Source organism: Salmo trutta, chromosome 18 (genome assembly GCF_901001165.1).
Source record: "Salmo trutta chromosome 18, fSalTru1.1, whole genome shotgun sequence".
NCBI lineage: Eukaryota > Metazoa > Chordata > Actinopteri > Salmoniformes > Salmonidae > Salmo > Salmo trutta.
In genome coordinates this window covers 43,800,576-43,813,466 of record NC_042974.1, presented here as the reverse complement: position 1 = coordinate 43,813,466, position 12,891 = coordinate 43,800,576, and the positions used below count along the sequence as shown (strand labels likewise).

Below are 12,891 nucleotides of genomic sequence, written 5' to 3'. Positions count from 1 at the left end.
GTGTTCTTCTTCTGCCATAAATCAGACTTTAGTTTGTTACATGTAGATCATGTGCTAAATGGAAACGTTAAAGCAACATTGCCCTGAACCAGAGAAGAAGATGCACTTTGCCTCAACAATTATTTTTACAGTCTATGGCAGGAATCATCAACTACACTGAACAAAAATATAAACCCAACATGTAAAGTCTTGGTGCCATGTTTCATGAGCTGAAATAAAAGATCCCAGAAATGTGCAGTTTTGTCACACAACACAATGCCACAGATGTCTCAAGTTTTGAGGGAGCGTGCACTTGACATGCTGTCTGCAGAAATGTCCACAAGAGGTGTTGCCAAATAATTTTATGTTAATTTCTCTACCATACGCCACCTCCAAAGTCGTTTTAGAGAATTTGGCAGTACATCCAACCGGCCTCACATCCACATACCAAGTGTAACCACGCCAGCCAAGGACCTCCACATCCGGCTTGTTCACCTGCGGGATCGTTTGAGGCCAGCCACCTGGACAGCTGATGAAACTGAGGAGAATTTATGTCTGTAATAAAGCCCAGTATAGATTCAATCATGGGTGATTTTTCAATGGTCAGACTGCAAATTGACCGCAAGAAACCCAAACAGATATAATATTTGACTAAAATGTAATAATTTAAAACTTTGCTTACATTTGTATACGATCACATATGTATCTCTATTATGTGTGGGAATACTTTGGAACATATTTCCAAACTCAAAATCACTTGGAGCTGATTTGCTGATGTTTTTACAGTCTTTTATGTCCCCCCCCCAAAAAAATATATATATATACTTTGGGGGGCCCAATAAAATCACCTGCGGCCGCCAGTTGGCGAACCATGGTCTATATGGCCTCGACCTATATCAAATAACTTTTTTTTTTAAATATATATATTTTTCTAAACACGTGTGGCGGCTGTCGTCCATTGACATCATATCCGGTCTGCTTGTGTTGTTGTTTTTCCTGCCTGGCGGAGGGAGTGGGGATGTACTGACGGCTGGGAGGAAGAGAGGAGCGACAAGAAAGCCTTGGGAAGAGATAAGATAGAAAGGGAAAAGGTCCTGGGTTCCACCGTCCGTCAGGTTAGGTATCAACCACCTACAGATTGCAACACCGTCTGACCAGTCACTAAACCGGGGGTGAAATGTCGTCGTCTACCAGTCGTCAGCTTAGCGAAAGCAGGGCCATTCCAACCAGGACGGTGTTGATCAACGATAGAACGCAGCTACCTCATGATTATTGCACCACCCCTGGAGGCACTTTATTTTCAACAACTCCGGGAGGTAAAATCAACCCGAACCGATAAATTGTCTCTTATTACTGATATGATGTGTGTTTCAGCAACTGTCGCCATTTCGTTATGCACTGTCGTGCATTTGTGGCCTACAGTAGCTAGACTGATTGCATGTCAAGGCATCCTCCAAGCGTTCAAAACAAAAACAAAGGTTTGCCCGGACGCTGTCGTCACCTTTGGCAATGTGATTTGTTGGTGTTCAACGCAATGATTCTGAATCATGGTGGCTCCATTTGTAACAGTGCAATATGTTATTTATTACCGTGCCTTCAGAAAGTATTCAACCACCTTGCCTTTTTCAAAAGAAATTGTTACAAGGTGAGATTAAAATGGATTTCAATGTCATTTGTTCGTCAACGATCCACACAAAATACACTAATGTTAAAGTGGAATTCAATTTCGAACATAAAAAATAACTCATATATATATATATATATATATATTATAATGAAAAATAAAACACTAATATATCTTCATTACATAAGATTTCAACCCCCTGAGTCAATACATGTTAGAATCACCTTAGGCACCGATTATAGCTGTGAGTCTTTCAGGGTAAGTCTCTAAGAGCTTTACACAACCGGATTGTACAATATTTCCAAATTCTTCAAGCTCTGTCAAGTTGGTTGATGATCATCGCTAGACAGCCATTTTCATGTCTTGCCATAGATTTTTAAGCTGATTTAAGTCCAAAACCTTAACTAGGCCACTCAGGAACATCCAATGCCGTCTTGGTAAGCAACTCCAGTGTATATTTGGCCTTGTGTTTTAAGTTATTGTCCTGCTGAAAGGTGAATTTGTCTCCCAGTGTTTGTTGGAAAGCACACTGAAACAGGTTTTCCTCTAGGATTTTGCCTGTGCTTAGCTCTATTCCATTTCTTATTATCATAAAAAAAACTCCCTAGTCCTTGTCGATGACATTCACACCCATAACATGATGCAGCCACCACCATGCTTGAAAATATGAAGTGGTACTCAGTGACGTATTGGATTTGCCCCAAACATAACGCTTTGTATTCAAGACAAAGTTCATTTCTTTGCCACCTTTTTTGCAGTTTTACTTTAATGCCTTATTACAAACAGGATGCATGTTTTGGAATATTTTTTTTTCTGTACAGGCTTCCTTCTTTTCACTCTGTCATTTAGGTTATTATTGCGGAGTAACTACAATGTTGTTGATCCATCCTCAGTTTTCTCCTATCACAACCATTAAACTCTAACTGTTTAAAAGTCACCACTGGCATCATGGTGAAATCCCTGAGCTTGTTCTTTCCTCTCCGGCAACTGAGTTAGGAAGGACGCCTGTATCTTTGTCGTGACTGCCTGTATTGATACACTATCCAAAGTGGAATTAATAACTTCATCATGCTCAAAGGGATAGTCAATGTTTGCAACAACAACAAAAAATTCACCTATCTACCAATAGGTGCCTTTTGCAAGGCATTGGGAAACCTCCCTGGTCTTTGTGGTTGAAATGCTTGACTCAGGACCTTTTTACATTTTAGTCATTTAGCAGATGCTGTTATCCAGAGCGACTTACAGTGCATTCATCTTAAGACAGCTAGGTGGGAGAATCACAGTGATAGTAAGTAAAATGTTCCTCAATAAAGTACCTATCAGCAAAGTCAGCGCTAGTAAGGAGGAAAAGAGTTCAGTGCGTTGACAAAAGCTTCTTTTTTTTTACCTTACAGAAAATGTAATGTGTGGGGTACAGAAATGAGGTAGTCATTGAAAAATCATGTTAACCACTGTTATTGCACACAGAGTGAGTCCATGCAACTTATTATGGGACTTGTTAAGCACGTGTTTACTCCTGAACTTATTTAGGCTTGCCATGACAAAGAGTACTTATTGACTCATGACATTTCATTGTTTATTAATTAGTAAAACATTCTTACAACATATTTCCACTTTGACATTATGGGGTATTGTATGTAGGCCAGTGACACTAAATCTCAATTTAATCCATTTTAAATTCAGACTGTAACACGCGGAAGGCCAGAGAGGACAAATTAATTTTAAAAAATTGTTCCCTCGTTATGTCGATCACAACGTATTTATCTTAAATGATCATTACGTAACAAAAGTTGTTTTGTCGAGATCAGAAGATAATCAAAAGTACCACGCATCATCCATTAATTTGTTCAGATGCAAAATAACAACTTCATCAAGGAGCCCTATGGCTTTGTTGAGTGCAATGTGGGGCATTTGAGCCCTGAATGATACCTGACAGGCAACACTGAAGCTGCGTGCCGCCCCCAAGACCACAGTCAATCGCAGTCAATCGCATGCAAGGAACAACAGAGCTAACCTGGCTAGTATTGTGAGCTAGCTAGATAGTCTTGTTAGCTAGCTTGTTATCTATGCTGGTTGTTAGCTTGCATAACTGATATGTGTATAATTATAAGGGACACTTCATGTTTGTGGGTAATATTTACATTGAGTGAGCTCCATTCCTGACAGGCTTATCCGATTAAATTTCAGCCTCAGAGGCTGATAAGTCAGGAAGCTGCCTTATATGCTGTTTTTATAGGCTAGGCTTATTGCAGGTAGATTAGCTGTGAAAGTGCTTTATAGCCATATGCATATCTGATCCAGGGGGTGAGTTCTATTCCTTGCAGGCTGATCAGATTCAATAGCAGCCTCAGAGGCTGATGTCAGGATACTGCCTTGTAGGCTGTTTCATGTGTAAGGCTCCTTGCAGACAGCCTACTAGGTAGCGTCCTGACTTATCAGCCTCTGAGGCTTCTAATGGATCTGATCAGCCTGTCAGGAATAGAGAGCACCCAGTCTTGATCATATAGATAATGCACCCTGACTGCTAATCTGCCTGCAAGGAGCTTTACCTATGAAACAGCCTGCAAGGTAGAATCCTGACTTATCAGCCTCTGAGACTGCTATCGAATCTTATTATCCTGTCAGAAATGGAGCTCACCCACTCTGTACATTTTAAATATTATCTATAAAACATGAAGTGTCCCGTACAATTATAAACATATCTGTTATGAAAGCTAACACCCAGCATATATAACACGCTAGCAACAAGGCTAACTAGCTAGCTCGCTCACAAGACTAGCCAAGTTAGCTGCATTGTTGCTTCCATGCGGTTGGCTGTGGTCTTGGGGGTAGCATACAGCCTGGGAGACAGGGCTGCCTGTTAGGCATTGTTCAGGGCTTAATTGCCCCACAAAGGCTTAGATGCCCCATGAGCTCTTGGCTCAAGATTCGGGGCATTTAGCTTGTTAACATTCTAACTTATAAACTGATAATGAGCGCCAAACACAAATGAAAGCATGATGTTAGGATGAAATGTACCATCCCTGATTGTAGCAATCAATAAAAACATATGTGCTGATCCACCTTGGGCTCTGCCTCCTCAGCCATACTGCCAATCAATCATCAATGCGTCTATTCCTATTTATAGAGTTAATCTTGTGATCTTGACAAAAACAACTTTTGTGATGTCGTGATCATGAGATAAATAAGTTGGGATCTCAACATAATGAAGGTATATATTTTTTTTAATTCATATGATCTCTCTGGACTTCTGTAGTAACACAACAAAATGTGGAAAAAGTGAAGGGGTGTGAATACTTTCTGAAGGCACTGTAGGTAGTTACAATGTATTCATATATTCATCCATGCATGGCTGGTTTGAGGAAGTATCTGAATTTCATTGTCCCAGACAGTGCTTTTGCATTTAAATAAATATTGCACTTATTGAAATAATGTTTATAGAAAGCTAAGGTCTCTGCTTTTTGTTTACAGCTTTTTGTTTGACGATAGTGTAAACAATTATCCCAGCATCTGATGTAGGTGCCTAGGCCGTGTTGTACATGACACGCCATCTTTTGATTAAAATGGGTATTTACAGTAAATATGTAACGAACTAAACAGATTTATGCTCTTCCCCTTTCGATTCACAGATTTGTGAATTGGTGCATCATTTTGTTTGTTTGCTGTCACCATTGTAATGATGACATTTGCAAAACAAGAAAACAGATGAATGAAATTTGACCTTGATTTGCCTATTTTTGCACTGCTGCACAGTGCTTCACTATTGCATGTTTCATATAAATGAACAACATTGTAAATTGAAGAAAACGACAATGACTCCATCTACACATAAAGTAATCGATGCAATATAATCGGCGTGTTATTATCGACATGATGGTGTACCAGTTCTCTAAAGCAGGTTTGTAATACATCTGTTGTTAATGCATTTCTATACATTCGATGGTTGTAACTAATATGTCAAAGATGTTATTAAATAATCACTCTCCTCTATCATAGGGACCAGGATCATCTACGACCGTAAGTTCCTATTGGACCGGCGTAACTCCCCCATCGCCCAGACCCCCCCGGCCCACCTGCCCATCATCCCCGGGGTGACCAGCCTCAACGTCCTGACCGAGAACCGAAGGAACGAGGCCAACAACCACATAAAACCCCACAACAGTCATGGCAAGACAGCCACCGGTCAGTGGGTGCCATATCCTCTGACTACTGTTGTCATGCCATACAACATGCTCTCTCTCTGTAGTCCATGTCAACCATGTTTTATCATGGAACACCTGAGTCAAATTAGTAATAACAAAGGTATTACACCCCCTGCTTTAGAGTACAGATGACATTGTATTTGTGTTCTTGTGTTTTAAAGGTGAGGATGCTCAGTTTGAGATGGACATCTGACCTCACCTGAGGAACCACACCGGAACAACAGAAGAAGAAACAAACCTGGTTCCTGTGCTGTGTGCTAGTGGCTTGGCTTGTAGAAACCAATGTTGTGAGCTCTCACATCACTCACAGCAGCCATCTTCTTTAGCTCTCTGTCTCACCGTCACTGGGTGTGATGTATGTAAACCACGCAGATAAACTATACCATGTAATACGTTAACTGTACGGCCAACTTGGACCCATACTGTGGCTCTGTTTCAATGTCCATGCTAGCATACCACTTAGAATGAAGCAATGTATTTGACATGCATCCTAAGTGGTATGGTAGTGTGGATATTGGAATGTAGCCTGCATGTGTTGTTGCCAACTCTTCTATCGTTGTCAAGCCATAGTTTGGCATAACAATGAAACGACACAAAGAGGAGTTGGCTACAATACAAACTGACTGGGCTACCAAGGCTATGGCTAACCCTGAGAGCTAGCGGAAGACTGCAGGTCTATTTGAATAGGTCTCAGGGTTACCAACTGCCGTATATGTATTGTATGTACTTCAGCCACACAACAAGGAAAAGGGTCTAAAGGTAACCAGAGATATTCTTAACCATTAACAAAATGTAGACGCCCAAGTCAATGCAGTAATCTAAACTGACCATTCTGTATTTCTGTATGTGTCCTTACTACCAGAGCACACTGTAAACAAAGCCGTCTTTACTGCTTTAGACATTTTATAATGGGGCCTAAGAAACTGTACAACATCTACTACTTGTACTACTTTGTAGAGCAAAGTACTGGCCTTAGAATCCTCTGTCAAAGAGATTGATATTACTTATCCTTTTCAGAACCTTTGTCATTGTTTGGGTAAAATGTTCATAAAAACAAAACAAAAAAATACTGGATATGCTCTTACCTGCCTGTTTTGTAGTCCGTTAGTTACCAGCAATTAAACTCATAAGGGATGATGTGACTGATTAAATTCTGATTAGCTGAGAATTTCATCATCATTCCAAGCCTTGAATATCTATCCATCACCAATACAAGCCTGACTTTATGTTGCGTTTTGGGTCTTTCTGGTAAAGGATTTTATAAAGATTTACCATTTGGAAAACCTTGGCTTTCCGTTTGTGGTGATGGTTTGATAGATTTGCAAAATGAAAGGAGAAAATTAATTTCTACATTATTTCAGGCTATACTAAATGTTAAACATAATCCGATAATTACTAAATACATTTGAATTAGCTACATGAATGGTTTGTATTTTGTCACAAAAGAGATTTGAAACTACAAACCTAACTGCTGTTCTAATTTGAATTCACTTCATTTTTTTGAGAAATTTCAATGCCAGTGGACACTGTTACAGCAAGATCAATAAAGTTCCTTATGATGAGGATTATGCTGTTCTCCCTGTTTTGTCTGTACACATGGTTTCACATGGTTGTGATCACATTGATAACAAAAGTACACAAATGTCCAACACAAATTTGTCTTCTGCTTTATCCCATTCCCAACCCCTCCAAAAGACAGCGATACACACAGAGAAGAATATACATACATCCAGTTGCTTTGAGCAGGTGTTGGAGATTAGAGTGTACACAGTATGTTCAATAAAAAGAAAAGAAAGACTCATACTGCAATCTATTTTCCCAAGTGTGTTCAATGTCACGCTTGGGTGCACTGCGTACATTGAAGAGTCTTCCTTTTCTGTTTTAATCACAGTCACAGAGATAATTGTTTCCGACCATTCCAATTTGTATGATCGTTCAAAATAATTTTTCCCAGTCAGCTCGTTTTTTCCCCAGAGTTTTCAGTTGTCTTGAATGCACTGAAGTTTGAAGTCAGAGATGTACAAGTTCCCAGTTGTTTTGATGCAGCATAGAAAAGCCTCAAGGCTTCAGTCATAACGGTAAAAAATGAATTACAGAGGGCAGTTTAATCACGTCCGAATCGTCCTCTGGAAAAACAGACATGCTTGGGTTTGTCGTGTTCGAAACGACTGGGAACTCGGAAATCTTCGACTTCAGTGTGTTGAAGACAACTGGGAACCTGAACATTTTTTTGCTCCGACTAAGAAAAATCATTTTCAACGGTCATCCAACTCGGAATTGTCGGCAACTCTGGCCTCTTTCTAGAGCTCTGGCTTTCCGGCTTGAAGATCACTGGCGTTATGATTTGACCTCGTTTTTTTAGTTCCCAGTTGTCTTGAAAACACCAATAATTAAATAACTGACATTGTAATAGTAATACAAGTCCTCTGCAAATATGACACCATAAGGCTATATGGGTAGTAGTTCCTCAGCCCTAGGGTCAGTTATTGAATAGCCCTGGTGTAGGATATTGTTTTGACCACTATGTGGTGTGCAATGTCAAGTGTTTCAAGTACAGCAAATACTTTTGGTCTTGTAGTGTATGTGGACACATGCTCGTCGAACATCTCAGTCCAAAATAATGGACATTAATATGGAGTTGGTCCCCCTTTTGCTGCTATAACAGCCTCCACTCTTCTGGAAAAGGCTTTCCACTAGATGTTGAAACATTGCTGCGGGGACTTGCTTCCATTCAGACACAAGAGCATTAGTGAAGTCGGGCACTGATGTTGGGCGATTAGGCCTGGCTTGCATTCGGCTTTCCAATTCATCCCAAAGGTGTTCGATGGGGTTAAGTTAGGGCTCTGTGCAGGCCAGTCAAGTTCTTCCACACCCATCTCAACAAATCAATACTGTATATACCTCGCTTTGTGCACGGTGGCATTGTCATGCTGAAACAGGAAAGGGCCTTACCCAAACTGTTGCCACAAAGTTGGAAGCACAGAGTCATCTAGAATGTCATTGTATGCTGTAGCGTTAAGATTTACCATCACTGGTACTAAGGGGCGTAGCCCAAACCATGAAAAACAGCCCCAGACCATTATTCCTCCTCCACCAATTAGGCCTGGCTCGCAGTCTGGCTAGCGTTCTCCTGGCATCCTCCAAACCCAGATTTGTCTGTTGGACTGCCAAATGTTGAAGTGTGATTCATCACTCCAGAGAACGCGTTTTCACTGCTCCAGAGTCCAATGGCAGCAAGCTTTACACCACTCCAGCTGACGCTTGGCATTGCACATGGTGATCTTAGGCTTGTGTGCGGCTGCTCGGCCATGGAAACCCATTTCATGAAGCTCCCGACGAACAGTTATTGTGCTGACGTTGCTTCCAGAGGCAGTTTGGAACTCGGTAGTGAGTGTTGCAACCGAGGACAAAAAATGTTACGCACTGCGCGCTTCAGCAGTCGGCGGTCCCGTTCTGTGAGCTTGTGTAGAGTCTACCACTTCGCAGCTGAACCATTGTTGCTCCTAGATGTGTCCTCTTCACAATAACAGCACTTACAGTTGACCAGGGCAGCTTTAGCAGGGCAGACATTTGTTGGAAAAGTGGCATCCTATGACAGTGCCACCCTGAAAGTCACTGAGCTCTTCATTAAGGCCATTCTACTGCCAATGTTTCCCTATGGAGATTACATGGCTGTGTGCTCGATTTTATATACCTGTCAGCAACGGATGTGACTGAAATAACCGAATCCACTAATTTCAAGGGGTGTCCACATACTAGTATATATCCAAATGATGTGAGTGTGTGTGTGTGTGTGTGTGTGTGTGTGTGTGTGTGTGTGTGTGTGTGTGTTGTATGTGGCTGTGTGTGTGTTTTATGTGGCCGTGTGCATGCACATGCATGTGCCACTGTCTGTAGCAACGTAATCTCTGAAACGCAGAACTAAAATCTTACGTAATTGCGTCAGATGCTAGATTAAGTCCTAGGTGAAGACGTGTTAGAAAAATACACTACAACGAGGAACAGATACAGGGCGGTAGCTCCACCCCCATCTGTTCACAAGTTACAGTGAAGGGGAGGGGCGAAATATCCCCTCTCCTATTGAAATTTGAATGTTTTGAACACCTGTGAGATCATGATTTGTCAAAATGATTAGCGAAGAAAAATCTGCACACCTTGTAAATCATTGGATCCCACAGTCTATTGACACATGTTACGATTAAGCAATAAGGCCTGAGGAGGTGTTGTATATTTAAGTAATAAGGCCCAAGGGGGTGTGGTATATGGCCAATATACCACGGCTATGTCACGCCCTGACCTGAGAGAAACGGGTTGTTTCTCTATGTGGTTAGGTCAGGGTGTGGGGTGGGCATTCTATGGTGTCTATTTCTTTGTGTTGAGCCGAGTATGGTTCCTAATCAGAGGCAGCTGTCTATCGTTGTCTCTGATTAGGAATCATACTTAGGCAGCCTTTCCCCACCTGTAGTTGTGGGATCTTATTTTTGCACTGCTTGTTAAGCCTGCAAGACGTTACGGTCGTTATCATTTTTTCTTATTTTGTGTTTAGAGTTCTGATTTAAAATAAATACAAGGATGAACACTTACCACGCTGCACCTTGGTCTACTCCTTTTAACGATCGTGACAGACTAAGGGTTGTTCTTTGACATTACGCAATGTGTAGTGCCTGGATACAGCCCTTAGCCGCTATTATAAGCTGGTTACCAACGTAATTAGAGCAGTAAATCAATCATGGGCATTATAAACTGGGTGGTTAGAGCCCTGAATGCTGATTGTCTGACAGCCGTGGTATATCAGACCATATACCACGGGCATGACCCACAAAAATGTTTTACTCTTCTAATTACGTTTGTAACCAGTTTATAATAGTAATAAGGCACCTCGGGGGTTTGTGGTATATGGCCAATATACCACGACTAAGGGCTGTATCCAGGCACTTTGCGTTGCGTTGTGCCTAAGGACAGTCCTAACCCTAACCCTATTGGCCATATACCCCACCCCCCAGGACTTATTGCTTAATTATGAACCAGGGGGTGCAAGCCCTGAATGCTGATTGGCGGATACGACCAAAAAAAACTTTTTACTCTTCTAATTACATTGGTAGCCAGTTTATAATATCAATAAGGCACCTCGAGTGTTAGTTGCATATGGCCAATATACCACGTCTAAGGGCTGTTCTTAGGCACGACCACACCCCCTCATGCCTTATTGCTTAATTATAAATTGGGTGGTTCAAGCCCTGAATGCTAATTGGCTGACATCCGTGGTACATTAGATTGTATACCACAGGTATGACAAAACATGTATTTTTACTGCTCTAATTATGCTGGTAACCAGTTTATATTAGCAATAAGGTACCTTGGAGGTTTGTGGTATATGGCCAATATACCACAACTAAGGGCTGTATCGTGCCTAAGAACAGCCCTTAGCCATTGTATATTGGCCATATACCAGACCCCTTGGGTCTTATTGCTTAAATAAACCACCCCTGATGCTGTGTTCATAACCAAGTGGGAAGGTGGTATTTACCACATACTACTGGGAAAAATCCACTTGAACACCCTTCCAACTTGTAATTACTAATGGGAAACTCGTCTCATTCCTGAGCTTTCACTTCTCCTGCATGCTATCCGCTAACGTCACCTCATAAGGAGGTTAAATGTAACAGCAAAACATTATTTATAAAAAACAATCTATAAATATGGTCGACGGTATCAGTATAATCATATCTGAACCATTATCTTCCTTCATTTTCAGCTGTTATTTTACCCAAAAGCTTCTCGTTGTCTTTGAGTTGTGTTAAAATATGTTATTCATTGTTATTTTAATTTGTTAGTAACCATTTTATAAAAGCAATAAGGCACGCGAGTCTGTGCTATATTTTGAATTTAGTCACAGGCAAGGGTGCAACTTTGGTTTTAGAAGTGGGGGATACATCATTTTTTAAATATATTTTTTTATCCAGCAGGATAAACACTCCAAACAGCCTACCCGACTGCTCGAAGAAATCTGCATGGTCCTAAAGCAAACCGTTGCCTCATTTTGTATCACATTCCAATGATAAAACTGTGGGGGACAAAAATGCAATTTCAGAATGTGGGGGGGGGACATGTCTCCCCTTTCCCCAGTGAAAGTTGCGCCCCTGGTCACAGGTAAATAGTTTGACTGACCCTCTGCCTCGTGTCGGGTTGAACAACACCATTTACCTGTGACTGTCACGGTTGTCGTTGGTTAAGGAGGACAAAAATGCCGCAGGTATGTGTATGCTCATCTTGACTTTTAATAAATTCCAAAATGAACACCAAAATAACAAAAAGAGAACAAACGATCACCAAACAGTCTGGCAAGGGACAAGGCTAAACACAGAACAATCTCCCACAAACACACCCAACTAATATAGGACTTCCAATCAAAGGCAACACCACACAGCTGCCTTCAATTGGGAGTCCACCCCAATTAACTCAACATAGAAACAGACTACCTAGACTAAACATAGAATACATGAATCTCAAACAGTGCCCAAAAACCCCCGGAATACTAAATCAAATGCCCTTACTACAAAACCACCACCCTGAACCACATAAAACAAATACCCTCTGCCACGTCCTGACCAAACTACAATAACAATTAACCCTTATACTGGCCAGGACGTGACAGTGACTATATCATGATATAGCGTGGCCTCTTGAGCCTTATTGCTTAATTAGCCTAATGTAGCTCAGATCTGTCTTATTCTTATCCGAAAGGACGGAGGCTATTTTGATTGAATGTTTGAAGACAGGAAGTCATGAAAGGAAGTCTTGTTTTAGAAGAGAGCCTCAAAATTGCAGTGTTGAATTTCCTAATTACTGTAGGCTAGTTCAGGTCAGCCTTATCTGAGAAGACTGAGGTCATTTTAAATGATGTTTGATGACAGGAAGTTGCAAATGTTTTAATTGTATCTTTCCACTGAGGTGTTCTTCTTGTTTTACATCCTCTGACAATAACAACATGATGATCAATGCGTGGGTATGGGTGTGTCTACGTAAAACCTGAAGGTCATTGAGTAATTCAGAAACTGTCCTTTTCTGATTCATCATTAGTTAATC

General features: G+C 41.0%; 1 protein-coding gene across 1 annotated transcript; it reads left to right on the top strand.

The window, feature by feature from the left end:
• Positions 1-932: 932 nt before the first annotated feature.
• On the top strand, positions 933-7,373 carry LOC115153342 (eukaryotic translation initiation factor 4E-binding protein 2). The gene is made up of 3 exons (XM_029698691.1): positions 933-1,295; positions 5,600-5,785; positions 5,967-7,373. The coding sequence occupies exons 1-3, from the start codon at positions 1,157-1,159 to the stop codon at positions 5,996-5,998; spliced, it is 357 nt and encodes a 118-aa protein (XP_029554551.1). The 5' UTR covers positions 933-1,156; the 3' UTR covers positions 5,999-7,373.
• The last annotated feature ends 5,518 nt before the right edge of the window (positions 7,374-12,891 follow it).

Bases quoted from the DNA above. Each gene is read 5' to 3' on its own strand.
- LOC115153342 (XM_029698691.1), top strand. From the start codon at position 1,157: ATGTCGTCGTCTACCAGTCGTCAGCTTAGCGAAAGCAGGGCCATTCCA. The intron at 1,296-5,599 runs GTAAAATCAACC...CCTCTATCATAG, and splicing joins ATTTTCAACAACTCCGGGAG to GGACCAGGATCATCTACGAC. The intron at 5,786-5,966 runs GTCAGTGGGTGC...TGTGTTTTAAAG, and splicing joins TCATGGCAAGACAGCCACCG to GTGAGGATGCTCAGTTTGAG.